Source organism: Aotus nancymaae, unplaced genomic scaffold (genome assembly GCF_030222135.1).
Source record: "Aotus nancymaae isolate 86718 unplaced genomic scaffold, 86718_ANA_hifiasm-v0.15.2.pri h1tg000029l, whole genome shotgun sequence".
NCBI classification, from domain to species: domain Eukaryota; kingdom Metazoa; phylum Chordata; class Mammalia; order Primates; family Aotidae; genus Aotus; species Aotus nancymaae.
This window is the reverse complement of record NW_026988442.1, coordinates 84,962,260-84,983,103: the sequence shown is the minus strand read 5'-3', so window position 1 is coordinate 84,983,103 and position 20,844 is coordinate 84,962,260. Positions and strand designations below refer to the sequence as shown.

At 43.7% G+C, this 20,844-nt stretch overlaps 1 protein-coding gene across 1 annotated transcript in view; it reads left to right on the top strand.

Annotated features, from left to right (window-relative positions):
• The first annotated feature begins 210 nt into the window (after positions 1–210).
• SCTR (secretin receptor) overlaps positions 211–20,844 on the top strand; it is an 82,521-nt gene continuing 61,887 nt past the window's right edge. The window contains exon 1 of the mRNA XM_021667935.2: positions 211–282. Within this exon, the coding sequence (XP_021523610.2) occupies positions 211–282 (72 nt within the window). The remainder of the gene's footprint in view (positions 283–20,844) is intronic.

Genomic DNA, 20,844 nt, shown 5'->3' with positions numbered 1-20,844 from the left:
ATCAGTGGGCCGGGCGGCTTAGCGCGAGCGGTCACCTCGTCGGAGGAGGAGCAGTCTTCCGGCCCGCCGCAGGTCGGGTGGCTCAACCATGGCTCCTCGGGGCACCTTGGCCGGCTGGAGCCCGAGACCCTGCACGGGACGCTGAGCTCCCGAGTCGGCAGAGCGCACCGGCCCGCGACCGTCGGGGCCCGCGGGGAGCGTGCGGACACGATGCGTCCCCACCTGTCGCCGCCGCCGCAGCTGCTGCTGCTGCCGGTGCTGCTCGCCTGCGCCGCACACTCGGTGAGTACTGCGCCCTTCTGCGGGCTGGGGGCCCGAGGGAGCGGTGGTCTCGCCCCTTTTCTGGCCTCCGGCAGGATGCGGGTGGAGGGGGACTAGCAGATCTTCCGCTGAAGAATGGGGACTCTTCCCTCCCAGTCCTTCCAACATTAATCTCTCCCAGCTCTTCTCCGGAGGGACCCCTTTCCAAAGAAAAACCTCGTGCGCGCCAGGGTAAGGCAGCTATAAGATGAAAGCCCGTGCTCTCCACCCACCCCTTCTTCTGGCCCGGCTTCTGAGACTCTCCTAGACGGAAGTTCTGGAGCCGCCCCCTGGCAATGCCTACTGTGTCCTGGACGCTTTGCCTCCAATCTTTCGTTGAAACCTCATGATCACCTTTCTAAGCTGATATTATCACCCTCCCGTTATAGACAAGGAAAGGAAAGGAAAGGAAAGGAGAGGGGGAAGAATTCATGCTCCAAGTCAGAAAAAGAGGATTGGAATCCGCATCAGTATCAGTCTGCCCCCAAACCTTGACATTTTCACACTCCCGGGCTGCAAATAGGAAAACCTGAGGGAGCTCTGGCAGGAGCTTCCGGGTCTGCGACGGGACCGCCTGCCATTCTCCTCACACCCTCGCGTGGGATGTGGCTGCCTAATGTCTTCGTGTCTGTTGGCTCCTGGGAGCTGCTACTCCCCAGGTTCTGGCAAGGGGCTGGAGGAGGGAGAAAAAAATGCGGCAGGATGGATGGTTTGTTTTTCCCACAGAAATTCCTGGGAGTCCTGGCCTCTCTGAGCTCTGGGATCTGTGATCAAGAGAGGGGCACCACCCAGACCAGCAGAAAGGAAGGAATGGGAGGGAGTGGGGATTAGAGGTGGGGGCCGGATTCCAGAATCATCCCTTTCCACTTGCATTCCAAACTGGTCCCCAAGGCCTCTGTTCCAAGAAGCTTCCCAGGGAAAGTGCCTGGGGACCCAAATGACTCTCCGATCTCTGTCCTGGGCAAGTCTCCGGGTGTCCAACCTTCTTGTCTTCCCATAGTCCCCTCAGGTTTGATTATAAGGAAAACCAGTACTCCTGGAGCTGAGTAGAGTGTTGACACTCAGGAGATGCTCATTTTTCTGGCCACCCAAGACTTCCAGCAGCAGTAGTTGGGATGCGTGCAGTTTGCAGCTTGCTGGGAGCTTGCTTGGAGCTCCCTTGCTGCCGTGGACCCTCCTCTTTTCGGTGGCAGTGCTGGCCTTAGAAGATGCTAGAGCAACAGCATGCACTCATGAGTTTTGACTCCCAATTTGGAGAAACACCAGCTGGGATACTGGGGACAATGCAGAGCCAGGTATAGCCTGGAGGTGTGTTATTCCATGGCTAGGAGTGGGAGAGGCAATAGCTCCTTCCTTGGGACCCTCCCAGCCTCCTTCTTAAGTATCTGCGGTGACTCCAAGAGTGTCATAATTAGTACCTTGAGTGCAGGACTGAGGTTCAGTCTACATTTTTATCTCAGGGAAATGCTTGGATTATCACAGGAATAAGTGGAAGGGAAAAATGAGAGGCTTCACTTGCTTTAAGTCTTCAGTGTACCTTGGAGGGATGCTTCATTATGCTCTGGTCCCAATCCCTCATTTTACAAATGAGCACACTGAGACCCTCAGAGAAGGGAGCTGCCTGAGGTCAGTAAGTCTGTAGCAGAGCTGAGACTAGCAGCTCTACGAGCCCCACACACCCCACTTAACTCCTGAAGGTTAGCATCCAGATCTCTTGATTTCCAACCATCCAGGGCTCTGTCTGTTACGCCCCTTGTATTTTCAAAAGTGCATTGCTGCCTTACATAATCGCAGGATGGTTTCCTGTGCATAAGTTGTGGTCCTTGAGTTATTTTATGGGCTTCTGTAGACCTGAGGTTATATCTCACAATTCTTGGCGGAGAACTCCTATAATAAATAGAAGTGGAACTGACCTCCTTTGCTTGGAGTATTTCCCAGCCTCTGGAGCCTTGCTTTCCTTCTGTTTGTTTGACTCTGGGTGGCCAGACATTTGATTTTGAAAACTAAGTGTGTTCAAATAATTTTTTATTCATTTGAAGCTCCCCATCAAGGGAGATCTAGGCATCTTCCTAATGAAGGGGGGTCACTGAGGCCAAATTGCCTATTACCGTTTTCCCTCTACTCCATAAAGGGAGGTGTCAGAAGTGACCCTTGTAAGTGGAACTGAAAAAGTGTTGATGGCTGGCGGGGCAGTTTTCTGAGGCCCCCATAAGAAATACTGAGCACACCCCACTCTGTGGCCCCACCCCAATGCATCTCGTTAGAACTTTTACCTGGAACATTGCTGTAATTATTAACTAACACGTCTGTCCCCTAAACCCCAATACACACACTTTGAACTTGAGCATAGAGACTCATCTTGTTCATTTTTTATCCCTAGAGTCTGTCACAGTGTAAGAGGTATCTCAATGAGTGTGTGTTGAATGAATGCATGGATGACTGAATGAAATGATGATACAGCAACAAGTAATGAAGAATCACATCTTGAAAGGGCTCCTTACCTGCTGAATTGTACAGAAATGTGTCAGGCCATGGAACAAGAATCACTCAAGGTAGGGCTTTTTAATCCATGACAACTGGCAAACTGCCAATTTGTTAACCTTAGTGAGTTAAGTGAGGTGTGTAGGACTGGTTTTTCCTTCAAGCAGAGTTTCTTAATACTATTGATATTTGGAGCCAGATAATTCTCTATTATGAGTGCTGTCCTATGCATTGTACAATGTCTAGCAGCATCATGGACCAACCACTAGAAACCCACGATCTCTCTAAAGCTGTGACAATAGAAAATGTATCTCTAGACATTGCCAAATTTTTCTGGGGGTAGGGAGGGCAAAATTGCCCCTGCTTGAGAACTGCTGCCTTAAAGGTTGTCATGGCAAGTGAACCTCCTACCTTAGACTTCAAAGTGTTGGGATTATAGGTGTGAGCCACTATGCCCAGCCTGGGAGCTGATTATTGATGACTTTTTAGAGGAGGGTCACTGGGGATTTTTCTGTGTACTTGGAAAAACACTTTCTAATTTTCTGAAGACGTGTTTGTGTGGATTTCTTTTTAAATTTGTATCATCCCTGAAGATAATAAGTGAATAATGATGATGATGAAGATGATGATGAAGGCCTTTAACTGACTCTTCGTTTCCACCAGACACTCTGCTGAGTCACTCCGAACATGAGCTCTCACATCAATAGTTATTAGCCCCATGGTGCAGATGAGGAAACTGAGGCTTGGAGAGATGTGAGGCCATTTGCTTAAGACCACCCAGCTGGACATGGTGATGTGAGACCTTAAACCTGGAGCCCTTTAACCAGCACATGCATCTACTCCAAAAGAGAGGCCTGCTCCGGGTTTCTGGTGCCCAATGGACTGTCATAAAATTCTCTCCCAAACTTCAAAATAGCATTAATTTTCATTTAAACTAATCAATTCGTGAAACATTAAAAAAAAAATACTGAGTTACACACAGCGTTTATTGAGGGGCCCAGAAATGAGCATGGGGTCCCAAAATCCAACAGGAGGAGATACCATTTCCCAAATTGGTTAGGGGAGTCCACCCGCCTTGGCATCACCCTTTGGAGTTCCCGCAGAACTCCCCACCCTCACCCTGTCCTCATGATCCTCACCCAGGTTGGGAGGGCCCCAGATTTCCTCCCATGCCAAAGGAGGGCATAGCTTCTCTTCCTGGCACCCTCTTGTTAAAGCCTAGATTTAATATCCAGGATTAGAGCTCCACCACCAGAATGGCCCCTTGCAGTGAGCCCCAGCTTGGTCACTGCCTCCCTGTTCTTAGCAAGCCGTGGGTTCTCACCACTGACCTTCACCCAGGCTTCGGGACAACCTGCAGTCCAAGGTAAGAGCCACAACACTCAGATGCTATCTACTTGCTTACATGACAAACAGAAGGCTGCTCGGCATTCCTGTGGACTCCTGGGGCCCATCCAACCTCTACATTGTGTGTCTGTTCCAAGGATGGCATTTGGGGAGGGCCATCCCTGGTTCATCACGTCCCACAGTCCCAGCCCATTGTGCTGCAGGCTCCTGAGATTCCCAGAGTCCTCTCCAGATTCTGCCATGTCCCACCCCACTTCCCTCACCAGAGGCTCTCAGGCATGCTCCTGACAGCCACGTGTCTTTCAAATTTCTCACCTCCCGCCTCCCTCTCATTTTCAACAGATGGGCTCGCCTTCCATTTCCCAAGAGTTGAGTCTATCTGGATGAATTTCTAACCAACATCTTGCCCTTATAGATGTGTCTAAACTGTACCCTCTGTTCCTTTCCTTCCCATTTATCTTAGTCAGCTGTGTTATCATAACAAAATACCATAGACGTGGGGGCTTAAACAAAAGAAATTGATCTCGTGGTTCTGCAGGGTGGAAGTGTGAGATCAAGATCCCGCAGGCTTTGGTCTGCGGTGAGGGCCCTCTTCCTAGCATGTACACGGCCACTTTATCCTCATGTGGCATTTCTAATGAATGTGTTGTTGCAGGGGAGGGAGTGCCCTTTCTTGTGTTTCTTCTTGTAAGGACACTAATCCTATAGGATCAGGGCCCTATTACTACAATGCCATTTAACCTTTATTACCTCCTTCTGGGCCCTACCTCCAAATACAGCCACGCTGGCGGTTGGGCTTCACCATACGAATTTAGTGGGGACACATTCAGTCCGTAACAGCATCCAAGTGGAAGAGAGGATGTCCCCCAGACCACGGCCAGTCCCTATTCCTACCCTACCGACTTCCTTTCAAGATGACACAATAACAGCCATCTCACCCAACCTTCATCCTCTTCCTCTCCGCTGACTGTTCCCATCAGCTGGTTAACTTTCCAGAGTCAATCCAGCCCAGGCTCTCTGGGCCCTTCTAGCCACCGACGCCCCTCTGCCCCCTGGTGGCCAGCTTCCTGGATCAAGCCTCCACTTCCACTCACTCTCCCCCTGCAACCTGGCTCCCATGCTCCACCCACAGAACCCAGCCTCACCAGTGGCCTTCAACTTGGCACATTCACTGGACTCTTTTTATAATCTTTTTTTAAAAATAAAAATTGTAGACTAAGCATGGTGGCTCACTCCTGTAATCCCAGCACTTTAGGAGGCCAAGACAGGTGGATGGCTTGAGCCTAGGAGTTCAAGACCAGCCTGGGCAACATAGGAGACCTTGTCTCTACAAAAAATTTAAAAAATTAGCTGAGTGTCGTGGTGTGTGCCTATAGTCCTAGCTACTCATGAGGCTGAGGTGGGGGAAGCACTTGAGCCCAGGAAGTAGAGGCTGCAGTGAGCCATGACTGTGCCAGTGAACTCCAGTCTGAGTGAAAAAGTGAGACCCCCCCATCTAAAAAATAAATAAATAAAAATAAAGAATGTATTTAAAGTGTGTAACATGATATTTTGAAACACACAGTGAAATTTTTACTATAGTCAAGCAAATTAACACGTTTCCTCACAGAGTTACTATTTTTGTGTGTGTGTGTGTGTGTGTGTGTGTGGTAAGAGCACATGAAATCTACTCTTTTGGCAAAATTCCAGTGTACAATACAGTATTATTATTATCCTTGTTATTATTCTTGAGACAGAATTTCACTTTTTTTGCCCAGCCTGGAGTGCAATGGCATGATCTTGGCTCACTGCAACTTCTGCCTCCCTAATCCTATAGGATTCTCCTGCCTCAGCCTCCCAAGTAGCTGGGATTACAGGCATGCACCACCATGCCCGGCTGATTGTGTATTTTTAGTAGAGATGGGGTTTCATCATATTGGTCAGGCTGGTCTTACAGGCGTGAGCCACCGCGCCTGGCCCAATACAGTATTATGAACTGTAGTCCTCATGCTGTACATTAGATCTCTAGACATATTCATCCGATGTAACTGCAACTTCATACCCTTTGACCTATATCTCTCCATTCCCACCCCTTCCCAGGCCCTGGCAACCACCACCATTCCACTCCCTGCTGCTTGGTATTTAACTTTGTAATATTCCACATATGAGATCATGCAGTATTTTTCTTTCTGTGATTGGCTTATTTCACTTAGCACCATGTCTTTCAAGTTTATTCATGTTGTCACTAGTGATAGGATCTCCTTTTTTAAAGCTGACTGGCATTCCATGGTATATATGCAGCGTGTTTCTTCATCCATTCATCTGTTGATAGACACTTAAATTTTTCCCACATCTTGGTGATGGTGACTATTGCTGCAGTGAGCATGGGGTGCAGGTATTTCTGTGAGGTGCTGACTTCATTTTCTTCCTAGATGTCTGATTACTGAATCATACAGTAGTTCTATTTTGAATTTTTTGAGGAACCTCCATACCGTCTTCCATAAAGGCTAAGCCAGTTGACATTTATTCCAGTGTTGTGTAAGAGTCCCCTTTTCTCCACATTATCATCAGCACTTGTTCTCATCCTCATTAGCCACCCTGCCAGGTGTGAGATGGTGGCTTATTGTGGCTTTGATTTGCATTTCCCTTATGATTGGTGTTGTTGAACAGCTTTTCATATGCCTGTTGGCCATTTGCATGCACTAGACGCTTTCCAGTCCTGATCAAGGGTGACCATACAATGTTTGAGAGAGAAGGGTTACTATGAATAGTTACATGAGACACTAGAAAATACCCAAAGCCCCTTAGAGGCACACAGTCCTGGACACTCATTCCTGTCCATCTTGCCAGCAACATGGTCTGAAAGACCTCAAAACCAGGGAAGCTGATGGTGGAACTCAGTGAGAAGCCAGAGTCCTGAGAACGCTGGGGTGAACCACTGGTGTAAGTCCTAAATTCCAAGGCTGGAGAACCTGGGATTCTGATGTTCAAGGACAGGAGAAGAAGGATGTACCAGTTCCAGGAGAGAGAGAGAGAGAGAGAGAGAGAGAGAGACAGACAGAGAGAGAGAGAGAGAGAGAGAGACAGACAGAGAGAGAGAGAGAGAGAGAGAGAAAGAGAGAGAAAGAAAGAAAGAGAGAATTTACCTTCCTCTGCCTTTTTTGTTTTATTCAGGGCCCAGCCAATTGGATGGTGCCAGCCCACATTGAAGGCAGATCTTCCCCACTCAGTCTGCCAACTCCTGAGCCAATCTCCTCCAGAAACACCCAGAAACAGTATTTTACCAACTATGCAGTTAGCCCTTAATCCTGTCAAGTTGACACTGAAAATGAACCATTTCGAAGACAATCCTCACTTCTTGCTTAAATGGTAGAGCCCCCTCCTAGGGGTTCTTTACTACTACTCTGACCCCATCCTCCTTCCTTCTCACAATGGCAGACTTGGCAATTCAACTCCCATTTAAAATTCCTCATAGCGCTTACCACTGGGAACTCTGGCCATTGGCTGCTCTGGCCCCTGCTGGAGACCACGAGCTTCAAGGACAGGAGCTATGTGTGCCATTCACCTTCATGTCACCAGTGATGAGCAGATTGCTGAGCATACAGTAGGTGCCCCATAAATGTTTGCTGAAATTTTGTGTTTTGAACAGGTTATACAATGATGATGACTTTTCTGTTCTTATTTCTTATCGTACAGACTAGACTATTCCCTTCCCCCCTTGAAGTGATTTATTCCCAGTCTCCAGTTGCCAGACAAGTAATTATCAAGTGTGAGAAGAAGAGAACTAATGTTGAGTCTCTTTACCTTATTCAGAATTTTTTTTTTTTTTGAGATGGAGTCTCTTTCTGTCACCAGGCTGGAGTGCAGTGGTGTGATCTCAGCTCATTGCAACCTCCGCCTCCTGGGTTCGAGCGATTCTCCTGCCTCAGCCTCCCAAGTAGCTGGGATTACCGGCACACACCACCGTGCCCAGCTAACTTTTGTGTTTTTAGTAGAGACGGAGTTTCACCATGTTGGTCAGGATTGTCTCGATCTCCTGACCTCGTGATCCACCCACCTTGGCCTCCCAAAGTGCTGTGATTAGAGGCATGAGCCACCGCACCCGGCCCTTATTCAGAATTTAAAAGATTTGTATTATACCTCCTCTCAGATTTTACCATCTCAGACTTAAGAGTTCAAAATTAAACTCGAAAATAGCTAACAGAACCCTCTTGACTTCTTTTCTCTCTTATTTGGGTTTGCTTTGTTATTCTTTCTCTCTGCAGACTGGATTTTTCTGTTGCTTTCTACAGAATAGAATACGGCTGCCCCATCGTCTCCAAGTTTGCATGCTTTGGGACTGGGAGAGATTGACCTTCTCCCCATGCCAACACCAAATACGCAAGGAAGGCAGATTGTCCCACACCGGGTTAGGTTTTCTTCTTCAGTCCAATCAGTGAGATAGGATCACACAGCATAAACCACCCAGCCTAGGCATGAAAGGGTTCTTCCCAGGAGGCACTTGTTGGCTCAGAGGCTGAGCAGACACCTCAAAATGTGTCCACCATCTGGAAAAAATACCCCAAAGAAAGAGACGGTGGAAGTTCATCACAGAATCATCAAACAAGAGGTGAACTTGTACACCACAGTGGGCCCAACTGTGGCTATGTGTTGAGTAAGACAAGGGTGATACTCCCTGCAGAGACACTATTAGACAGGCAGAGACTCACACAGTTTACAACGTAAGCACCTCTTCTTTAAAGAATTACCATGGTTATATACAGCAAAACCAAAACTCAATGTAAAATATAGGATAGAAAAAGGTAGAATTTACCCAGGACAGCAATGGATGGGTATCAGTTCTACAGTTCTGCAAAAGACCCTAGAAAAGATTCAGTTCAGAGAATTAAAGCGCTCCTTGAAGAACATCCCAGAGAAGATAGAAGATAGAAGAAGAAGAACATCCCAGAGAAGAATGTTACACAAAGCTGTTCTCTTCAAACCCTGAAGTACAACTATGATGTGTAATTAATGAGGTGAAGGTCTGTGAATTCTGTGATCAACAAGAAAAAAGAAAGTTATACAAAACATTTTGTGGTCCAAATATATATACATATATTTTTATTGTACTCCAGGTTCTGGGGTACATGTGCAGATCATGCAGGATTGTTGCATAGGTACATACATGGCAATGTGGTTTGCTGCCTCCATCCCCCCATCACCTGTATCTGGCATTTCTCCCCATGTTATCCCTCCCCAACCCCCCCACCCGCTGCTGTCCCTCCCCTAGCCCACCCCCAACAGACCCCAGTGTGTGATGCTCCCCTCCCTGAGTCCATGTGTTCTCATTGTTCAAGACCCGCCTATGAGTGAAAACATGTGGTGTTTGATTTTCTGTTCTTGTGTCAGTTTGCTGAGAATATTGGTTTCCAGGTTCATCTATATCCCTACAAAGGACACAAACTCATCGTTTTTTATGGCTGCAGAGTATTCCATGGTGTATATGTGCCACATTTTTCTTGTCCAGTCTATCATTGATGGGCATTTGGGTTGGTTCCAGGTCTTTGCTACTGTAAACAGTGCCACAATGAACATAATGTGTGCATGTGTCTTTATAATAGAACGATTTATAATCCTTTGGGTATATAACCAGTAATGGGATTGCTAGATCAAATGGAATTTCTATTTCTAGATCCTTGAGGAATTGCCACACTGTCTTCCACAATGGTTGAACTAATTTACACTCCCACCAACAGTGTAAAAGTGTTCCTATCTCTTCACATCCTCTCCAGCATCTATTGTCTCTAGATTTTTTAATGATCACCATTTTAACTGGCATGAGATGGTATCTCAATGTGGTTTTGATTTGCATTTCTCTAATGACCAGTGATGATGAGCATTTTTTCATATGTTTGTTGGCGTCATATATGTCTTCTTTTGAAAAGTGTCTGTTCATATCCTTCGCCCACTTTTGAATGGGTTCGTTTGTTTTTTTCTTGTAAATCTGTTTCAGTTCTTTGTAGATTCTGGATATTAGCCCTTTGTCAGATGGGTAAGCTGCAAAAATTTTTTCCTATTTTGTTGGTTGCTGGTTCACTCTAATGATTGTTTCTTTCGCTATATGGAAGCTCTGGAGTTTAATTAGGTCCCATTTGTCTATTTTGGCTTTTGTTGCCAATGCTTTTGGTGTTTAAGTCATGAAGTCCTTGCCTATGCCTATGTCCTGAATGGTTTTGCCTAGGTTTTCTTCTACGGTTTTTATGGTGTTAGATCTTATGTTTAAGTCTTTAATCCATCTGGAGTTAATTTTAGTGTAAGGTGTCAGGAAGGGGTCCAGTTTCTGCTTTCTGCACATGGCTAGCCAGTTTTCTCAACACTGTTTATTAAACGGGGAATTCTTTCCCCATTGCTTGTTTTTGTGAGGTTTGTCAAAGATCAAATGGTTATAGATGTGTGGCATTGCTGTGGTCCAAATATTTTAAAAGCCAAACTTTGACATGATTTTAGCAATATTTCCAAAACTCCATGTAATGATGGCTTAGACTCAAGCTCTGAAACCAAAGAGGAAATATATGTAATGTATGTTTTTGTTCAGTTAATAAAAATAATAAAATAATATAGGAAAGTACCATCTAGTGACTTTTCTCTGACAATCTCTTATTAAATTTATGAGGAATGTTTTTAAAAATATGCTTAGAGCATTCAGTTTAAGATGACATATTGACCACATGTGTTTATCTGCTCTGTCTCTGGAAATGCTTCTAAGCATTTAATGCTTCTCTGCCTTTACTGCTTCTAAGATGACAGTAAAGGAATAGAAAATGTATTAACCCATACAAAGAGAACAAAACAAGCGACAGAGATGAAGCCAAAATTTCAAGAAATCATTGGAAAATGAAAAGTGGATGAAATGATAGCTATATGGAAAAAATAACCTCAGTGCCTGTAGTGGGTGGAGGAGAAGCTGTCAAGTCACCCTATGGCACCCTGGAAAGGCCCCAGACACTGAGGAGAGTCCACCCATAGACCCCAGCAGTGGGCTCCCTCTTGGCCTGGTTATGTTACAGTGAAGCCACCAGTCAAGAAGCTGTTCAGGTCCACAGTGGTTCCAGGGACCATGTTACTGTCTCAGGCTTAGATCTGACATTGAGGAGCGCCTCCAATGTGGAGGCAAACAATCATGAAAAAGGTGCCTCGAAGAAACAGATCATGCAGACAGGAGGAGACAAACTTAAGACGTACAACTAATATGTGGAAATCCTTCATGAAAAGGATGCCTAGGCCGTAAAATGAAAAGAGGATGCTATAGAAAAGGAAATCATCTGAGAATAAGAAAGGATTATTGGAAGTTAAATGTATAAAACAAAACATTCATTAAAACCTCTACAGATAATGTCAAGGAAATCTTCTATAAAGAAGATCACAAAGGCTGGGCGAGGTGGCTCACACCTGTAATCCCAGCACTTTGGGAGGTTAAGATGGGTAGATCACCTGAGGTCAGGAGTTTGAGACCAGGCTGGCCAACATGGTGAAACCCTGTCTCTACTAAAAATACAAAAATTAGTCTGGCAGGTGGTCCATGCCTGTAATCCCAGCTACTTGGAAGCCTGAGGCAGGAGAATCATTTGAGCCCAGGAGGTGGAATGCAGTGACCTGAGATCACACCACTGCATTCCAGCCTGGGAAACAGAGTGAGACTCCATCTCAAAAAAAAAAAAAAAAGATCACAAAGACAAAATGGTAGAATAGTAGAGAAAGATGAAAAGATTGGAGGATCAGTGCACATCGCCCGATACTCTGCTAATATGTCTTCCAGGGAGACAGCCTAAAGATGAAGGGATGAAATAATAAAATAAAAACATAATATATTTTTTAAATTCCCAGAAATGAAGAACACAAGTCTTCAGATTGAAATATGCACCTAGTATCCAATCAACAAATTAGAAAAGAACTATTTCCTCAAGGGGTTTCAAAATACCTAAAAACAAAGAAAAATCTTACATATTTCTAGGGAAAAAACAAAAAAGCTGTGTACGAAAGAATTGGAATTAGACTTAGATTTCTTATTAGCAACACAGGAAGAGGAGAAATGACTTCAAAATTTTGAAGAAAAATTATTTCACTCTAGTATTTTCTACCCAAATTATTAATTAGTTTAATAATTAATTAAATTTAAGAAAACATTTTCCCGTCTGCAAAGATTCAAAAATTTACCCTATGTACTTTTTCTTAGGGGGTTACTAGAAAATTCAGTGCTTCTGCAAAACGAGAGCAAACCAAGGAAAAAGATGTGATACCTAGGAAATGAGACCCCAGCCAGGAGAGGGGGAGAGGGCACCCCAAGCCACAGCCAGGTAGCAAGCCTGCATGGAGCAGGAGAAAGGGGGCCTCTGAGACAGGAGTCTCCAGAGGAAAAGCCAATAGGTCTGTGGATAGGTATGTATCAGAGCTGTGGGAGCACTTGGAAAAATTAGCCATATGTGCATGGAAAACTAATCCAATGAAAAAACAGTAATGATTGACCTCAGGAAAAACGAAATGTACAGGAAAGACACATAATCATTTTACATGACCTGACTCAGCACCAAGCAATATTTCATAGTCAAAACAAGTCATTATAAATATAGACCATTCTTCACTCAAAATTAAATGAAAATTAGTATACGTAATATATGGGGAGAGAAGTATAATTAGGGAGATTTTAAAACATTTCATCTTCATCTTCCTTAATAGGAAGTTATGACTGTCTCAAATTTAAAAACCAAGAAATAACAACAGTTTGAGGATATAGTTTTAAAATATGGAGATAAAAATGAAAATGAACAACTAAAAAGAGTTGAAAGTGGTTTCCCGGAGAGCAGGTACAGGTGAGGGAAGGGAACTACCATTGTCATTGCACTCTTTGGTACTAGTACAAATAAAACAACTCGATGTACTTATACAAACCCAATTAAAAAATATTTAAAGAGATCTTTTAAAAATGAATAGCTCTTGTTTTGAGGAAAGTTTTGCATGAAGTTCAGCAATTCTTTCATCTTCATTTGTCCCTCCTGTGAATTACAAGTAAAATTGTATTTAATACTTTTAAATCTGGTGAGTATAGAAAATATGTGTATATATACACATGCATATAGCTACTAAACATCAGCCTCTCCCCCTCTTCTCTAGGTTACTGTGGATAGTAAGAGGGTTTGTTTCTCATCGCCCACATCTCCTGGGTGGTTGCTTCATGCACATGCTCTTCTCAGCCACCCCCAGCAACCCTGGGGACTCCATTCCCTCTTTGCTGGTCACCACCTGGAAACATGGACTCAGTTCTCTCAGCAGAATGACTTCCCTGTCTCACAGACACTGATGGACACCACACCTTTCTTTAACTGGCATACCACCACCGCCCCAAATTATCTTGGTTTGTTAAGTTTTAGAGGAAGGATCAAGGGCAAAAGAAATGTGGGATGATCCACATCACACCCATGAGGATAGCAATGTATAAATATTTCAAAACAACATTTTATGCATAATAAATCTATATACTTTTTATTTATCAATAAAAATTAATTTAGGCCTGACACAGTGGCTCACATCTGTAATCCCAGCACTTTGGGAGGCTGAGGCAGGAGGATCACTTGAACCTCAGAAGTTTAAAACCAGCCTGAGCAACATGGCAAATCCTTTCACTATAAAAAATATACAAAAATTAGCTAGATGTGATGGCGTGCACCTATAGTCCCAGCTACTCAAGAGGTTGAGGTGGGAGGATGGCTTGAGCCTGGGAGGTCGAGGCTGCAGTAAGCTATGATGTACCGCTACACTCCAGCCTGGGCAACAGAGCGAGAGTGTCTAAAAAAAGAAAAAAGAAGAAGAAGAAAAAGAAAGAAATAAAAAAGGAAAAAAATTTAAAAAAGAGAATGTGATGGAATGTGGAGGTTCAGAAGCAAAGTCCAGGATGGGTTCAGTCCTCTGAGTCCAGCAGAACAATCAGCCTTAGGGCTGCTGCTGTCATCCCTGTGGTTGAATATGGTTCATTGCTATATCCACACATGGAAAAGGGAGGTATGTCTCTTTCCTTCAAGGGCATGAGACAGCATTGGCACGTGTTGTTCGTTCCAATCCATTGCTAGAAGCTAATCTCATAGGCACGCTTTAGTTGCAAGGAAATTGGAACCCGTAGTATCTAGGTGGGTAACCATTTGCCCAGTTAAGTTTTGATTATACTAGAGAAAGGGAAGAATGTTTATGGGGGGAGTGGTCTCTGCCAAAAGAGGTTATCACTGGTGGTAAGAACGAGAACGAGGAGGTGGAATGGGGACTTGCATTTTATACATGACACCCATAGCAAATTTGGCTCTCAGTTCAGAGACCTTGATTTAAAGAAACAATTTCTTTCCTTAAACTAATAAATTAACTGCCACTGAGCCCCCACCCTACCTTGCTAGTGACAGCCACAGGACGTGTTCTTCTCCTGTTCCCCTGACAAATGGCAGCTCTGTTGACACGCTCGCTTAGTGAGAGCAGGGCTATGCACTCGTTGGTTAAGTGTCTACCTTCCTCTGCATATTTAAACATTATTTAAAAAGTTTTGGCTGGGTGCTGTGGCTCATGCCTGTAATCCCAGCACTTTGGGAGGCTGAGGTGGGTGGATCACGAGGTCTGGAGTTTAAGACCAGCCTGGCCAACCTGGTGAAACCCCATCTCTACTAAAAATATGAAAATAGCTGGGTGTGGTGGCAAGTGCCTGTTATCCCAGCTATTCAGGAGGCTGAAGCAGGAGAATCGCTTGAACCCAGGAGGCAGAGGTTGCAGTGAGCCGAAACCGTGCCATTGAATTCCAGCCTGGGTGACAGAGCAAGATTCTGTCTCAAAAATAAAAAATTTTTTTAAACATAATTCTTATAATATTTCTATGAATTTTCTTCCATATTTTTCTCTGAAAAATTGGTACATTTAACATAATTAGAATCATACTGTACATATAATTTTGTGTCTTGATTTCCCTGTTTAACATCATAGTATTACTGTTAATAGTCTTTACTGCTAAATACTTTCTTTAAATAATCATGGGTAATGGCTGAAAATACCCTGTTAAATGAACTCACCATAATTTACCTAGCTAGAGTTTCCCTTACACTCTGATCATTGTCTTGTTTTCGTAATTCAACTTTTTATTTTGAAATAGTTGTAAATTAACATGCAGTTGTAAGAAATAATACAGAGAGATCTCTTGTAACTTTTGCCCAGTTTCTCCCAATAGTAATATCTTGCAAAACTATATATATAGAGTACAAGATTACAACCATGATATTGACATTGCTACAGTCAAGATACAGAACATTTCTGGCACCACAAGGCCCCTTCATGGTGCCCTGCTACGGTTATTTCCACTTCCCTCCCATGCCCACCCCTTCTTTAACTCCTGACAACACAAACCTCTTCTACATTTCTATAATTATGTCATTTCAAGAACACTATATAGGCCAGGCATGGTGGCTCATGTCTGTAATCCCAGAACTTTGAGAGGCTGAGGCAGGAGGATTGCCAGAGGCCAGGAGTTCAAGATCAGCCTGGGAACAGAGACCTCACTTCTACAAAATATATGTTTAAAAAATTAGCGTGGCTGTAGTGGCACATGTGCAGCCTGACCTGTGCAGGAGGCTAAGGCAGGAGGATTGCTTGAGCACGGGGGTTCAAGCCTGCAGTGAACTAAAATTGCACCACTGCATTCCAGCCTGGAGGCAGAGTGAGACGCTGTCTCTAAAAAAAAAAAAAAAAAGAAGAAGAAGAAGAAAGAAAAAGAAAAATTATAAAATAAAATAAGGAATGCTATACAAATGGATAAATGGAATCATATAGTATGTAATTTCTTCGCATTGGCTTCTTTTCATTCAGCATATTTCTCTGGAGATTCATCTAGGTTGGGGCATATATCAATAGTTTGCTCTTTTTCTTAATCGCTGAGTAGAATTCCATAGTATGAATGTACCACAGTTTATTTAACTGCTTACCCATTGGAAAACATCTGGATTGTTTAAGTTTGTGGGCTGTTATGAATAAAGCTGCTATATGTATTTATAATTAGACTTGTCTGTGAACGTAAGTTTTGATTCCTCTGGGATAAATGCCCAGGACTTAGCAGTCACATGTTTAGTTGGCTGGTTGGTTTTCAAGACACTGCCAACCTGTTTTCTACAGTGACTGCACCTTTTCACATTCCTACCAGCAATGTCTGAGTGATCCAATTTCTCTGTGACCTTGCCAGCACTGGGCGTTGTTACTTTTGTATTTTAGCCATTCTAATAGGTATGGAGTGATATCATATGAAGGTTTAATTTTGATTTACCTAATAGCCAATAATGCCGAATACATTTTTATGTGCTTATTTGCCAACTGTATATCTTCTGTAATCTGTCTCTTCATGTCTTTTGCTTATGTTCTAATTAGACTTTTTGCTTGTTTACTGTTGAGTGTTGGCCATTCTTTGCATATTCTAAATATTGTTCCTTTCTTGTATAGTTTGTAAATATTTTCTCTGATTCTGTAGCTTGTCTTTTCATCTTCTTAACATGGTTTTTCGTGGAGCAAAGGTTTTAATTTTTATCATGCCTAATTTGTTAATTTTTTGTTGTATGGATCATGCTTTTGGTGCCAAGCATACAAACTCTGCCTAGCTTTAGATTTGAAGATTTTCTCTTATGCTTTTATTTATTTAATTATTTATATATATATTTTTAAGACAGAGTCTCGCTCTGTTGCCCAGCCTGGAGTGCTGTGGCGTAATCTTGGCTCACTGCAACCTCTGTTTCCTGGGTTCAGGTGATTCTCCTGACTCAGCCTCCCTGGTAGCTGGGATTTCAGGTGCCCACCACCATGCCCAGCTAAGTTTTGTATTTTTAGTAGAGACGGGGTTTTACCATGTTGGTCAGCCTGGTCTCAAACTCCCGATCTCAGGTGATCTGCCCACCTCAGCCTCCCAAAGTGCTGAGATTACAGCCATGTGCTACTGCACCTTACCCCCTATGCTTTTAAATAAAAGTTTTATAATTTAAATTTAAGCCCGTGATCCATTTTGAGTTAATTTTTGTATAAAGTGTGAAACTTAGCTCAAGGTTTATTTTGTTGTCTACGCAGGTTCAGTTGCTTCAATACCATTTGTTGAAAAGACGATCCTCTCATTGAATCTCTTTGCGTCTTTGTCAGTAATCAGTTGTGCATGTTCACGTAGCTCTATTTCTAGGTTTTCTATTGTTTTCCATTGATCTACTTGTCTATTCTTCCGTTGATATCATGCTGTTTTGATAACTGTACTATATAATACATCTTAAAATCAGGTAAACTGATTTCACTTCTCTTAAAATTAATAGAATTAATTTTGATGAAGAGACTTAGTCTTACAGAAAAATTGAGTGACAAGTACCAAGAGTTCCCATACACCCCTGCTACCCCTCCTCACCAGTTTCCCCTTTTATTAACATCTTGCATCAATGTGGTTTATTTATTACAATTGCTGAGCTTATATTGATACAATATTACTGACTAAAGTTCATAGTTTATAATAAACTTTGTGTTGTATGCTCTGTGAGTTTCGACAAATGTATAATGACACGTATCCACGATTACAGAATCATGCAGAATGGATTCACTGCCCTGAAAGTCTCACATTCCACTCTTCCCTCCCGACTTAGCCCACTCTCCCTCTACCTCGTCCGCTTGACGCCAATGATTTTTTTTTACTGTTATCGAAGTTTTTTGCCTTTTCTATATAGTTGAGATTGTATAGTATGTAACTTATGTATTTATTTATTCATTTATGACAGGGTCTCGCTCTGTCCCCCAGACCGGACTGCGGTACTGCAATCATGCCTCACTGCAGCCACCACCTCCCAGGCTCAAGCAATGCTCCCACCTCAGCCTCCAGAGTAGCTGGGACTCCAGGTGCATGCCACCACACCAGGCTAATTTTTAAAACAACTTTTTTAAGCCAGGGTATCTTGCTGTGTTGCCAGGCTGGTCTTGAACTCCTGGACTCAAGCAAGCCTCCTGTCTTGGCCTCCTAAAGTGCTGGGATTACAAGTGTAAGTCACCGCTGCCAGCCGGTGACAGAGTAACCTTTTTAGTTTGACTACTTTCACTTAGCAATCTGTATTTAAGATTACTCTGTGTCATTTCTTTTTGTGACTTAATGGTTTCTTTCCTTCCTTCCCTCTCTCCCTCCCTCCCTCCTTCCTTCCTTTCTTCCCTTCCTCCCTCCCTCCTTCCTTCCTTCTTCCCTCTCTCTCTCCCTCCTTCTCTCTCTCTCTTTCCTTCCTTCCTTCCTTCCTTCCTTTCCTCTCTCACTGTCTGTCTGTCTGTCTTACTCTGTTGCCCAGGTTGATCTTGAACTCCTGGGCTCAAGCAATCCTCTGGCCTCGGCCTCTCAAAGCACTGGGATTACAAGTGTGAGCCTCAGTGCCCAGCAGCTCATTCCTTTTTTATCACTGGGTAAACATCAATTGTATGTATGTATCACAATCTGTTTATCCCTTGGCCTGTTGAAGGAAATCCTAGTTGATTCCTGGTTTTAGCACTTATAAATAAATTATTTCATTTCTTAAAAAAAACACCTCTTTTAGGTATTCTCATTCTTTTGCTTTTCTACATAAATTTTAGAATAATCTTTATTATCTCCAAAACGCTTTTTTTCTTTCTTTCTTCTTTCCTATTGGCTGATGTTTGTATTTCTACATTTGTTTCAAGCGTGTTCATAATGCTTTAAAATTTTTGTCAGATCATTCTAACTCTATCATCTCAGTGTTGGCATCTGTTAATTATGTTTTTTCATTCAGTTTGAAATCTTCCTGGCTTTTGGTATGATGAAAGATAGACGTTTTCGTATTATGTTACGGAACTCTGGATCTTATTTAAACCTTCTCTTTTAGTTAGCTTTTTTTTTCTGAGAGGGGAAGTGGGGGGAATGAGTGTTCCCTTCTTATGACCAGGTGAAAATAGAAGTCCGATGTTCCCACGCTGCCTTATTTGGCACCTGTAGTGTCCTCTAAGGGCTACAGGGAAGACATAGGTCCTATAGGGAGGATCCTAGTGACTGATGATGGGGGTGGGGTGGGAGTATCAGCTCCACACACAGTCTCTGCTGACACTGCAGTGGGGGTGGCCACACTGCCACTAGGTGGTAGTGAAAATCCCAACTCTCCATTAGGATTTCTCTGACACCTTCTGGTGAAGACACGTAGAGGAGGACCTTGTTACTTCTGAACTAGGGCAGAAGTCTAGTTTCCGCTGATATCATGGGTTGCGGGAAACTTCATTACTACACGGCAGGAATGAAAGTTACAGCTCCTATTTGTGCTCTCTGGCATAGCCCTGGCCAGAGTTTGCAGTCTCTGTGAAACACACACATCACCACCCATCATCACAAGGCTGGGCATCAGTTATAGCTTGGCAAGGGTGGGGGTCCGAACTCCTCACTTCACCTTTCCGGGGATGGGGGGGTGGGGCCACAGGTTTTCTGTGGTGGTTGGCACGAGTAGGGTGGTTATTGTCTAAAAGTTTTCTGTTTTGCTAGGTGCCCCTTTCCTGGTCCTTGGCTAAAGATCAGGCATTTTCTGGGGCTTTTTTTTTGGCTGTACCTGGCAGTGCTTCCTTATTGGCAACATCTCCAGTTCCAGTCCTGTGATATACATGTAAGGTGGGACTCACCACTGGGTCATTCCTTGGGCTCTGGAGTCCGTAGCCCATCTGCTTTCTTCTTCCACTTTTCAGAGTCTTCTTGTGTTTGTTTTGTATATAACATTCAGGGTCTCATTTGCACTTAGTAGAAGTAATAGGGAAAAGTACGCCGAATCCATTTTCCTAGAAGCAGAAGTCTGTCTTTTTTCACTATTATATGTAAAGCTGTGACAAAATCTGTCTATATAAAGCTTTCCCCACATATGGGATAGATTCTGAGAAGTACAGTTAGTTGGCCAAAGGGTATGAACATTTTTGTGACACTACATACGATTCCTTAAATTACTTACAAGATTATACCTGGTCTCATCACCTCCAGCACTTTCTCACCTGTTGAGAGTCATGTTAATTTCTAAGCGGCTCTGAACACAATGTGTGCCAACCAGTGAACTAATAGGCAGTGCCTGCCAACCTCTAGGTGGATTTTTCCACTCAAGACCCCAGAGAGTGCCAGTGACTATGGGCTTCAGCAAGAACCAGGTGAAAGACAAGGGCAGAAGTGCATGAGCTGCGTGCCAATGCCACCTCTCTTGACGATTGCTATACTCTTAGGAAAACTACTAGGTTTCAATCAAGAGTCTAAATGACAAACGATGTGATTAACACATTGGCTGTTTTGTGTTGGGAGTAAAATGGAATCTTAGTGCTGATAGATGGGGAAAGAATGAGGATTCTATGATCCTAGAGCTAGCTGGGCCTAGGTGTTTCTGCAGCAGCTGGCTGAGGCTGATCACAAGCTCTGGGCCAGGGGAGGTTGAGGGACTATGTTAATTTCTCTTTCTGGGTCCACAAGGGGCGTGGTTTCTAAGGCAAGAACTTCCCAGCACCATGCATCCATCCACCTCCCCATCCAGGGGCCTAGAGTTCTCTAACTTTCCCGTGCAGAGGAAAGGTAGATAGCCCAGGTGAGCTTCCTTTGTTTAGAAAGCCCACCAAAAGCCTTGGAAGGAGGGGCTCTATTGCAAACCCGGCAGCCAGTCCAGCATCAGAGTCAAAGATCAGTCACTCCAGAGGAAGTTTGGAAAAGCTCCTCTCACT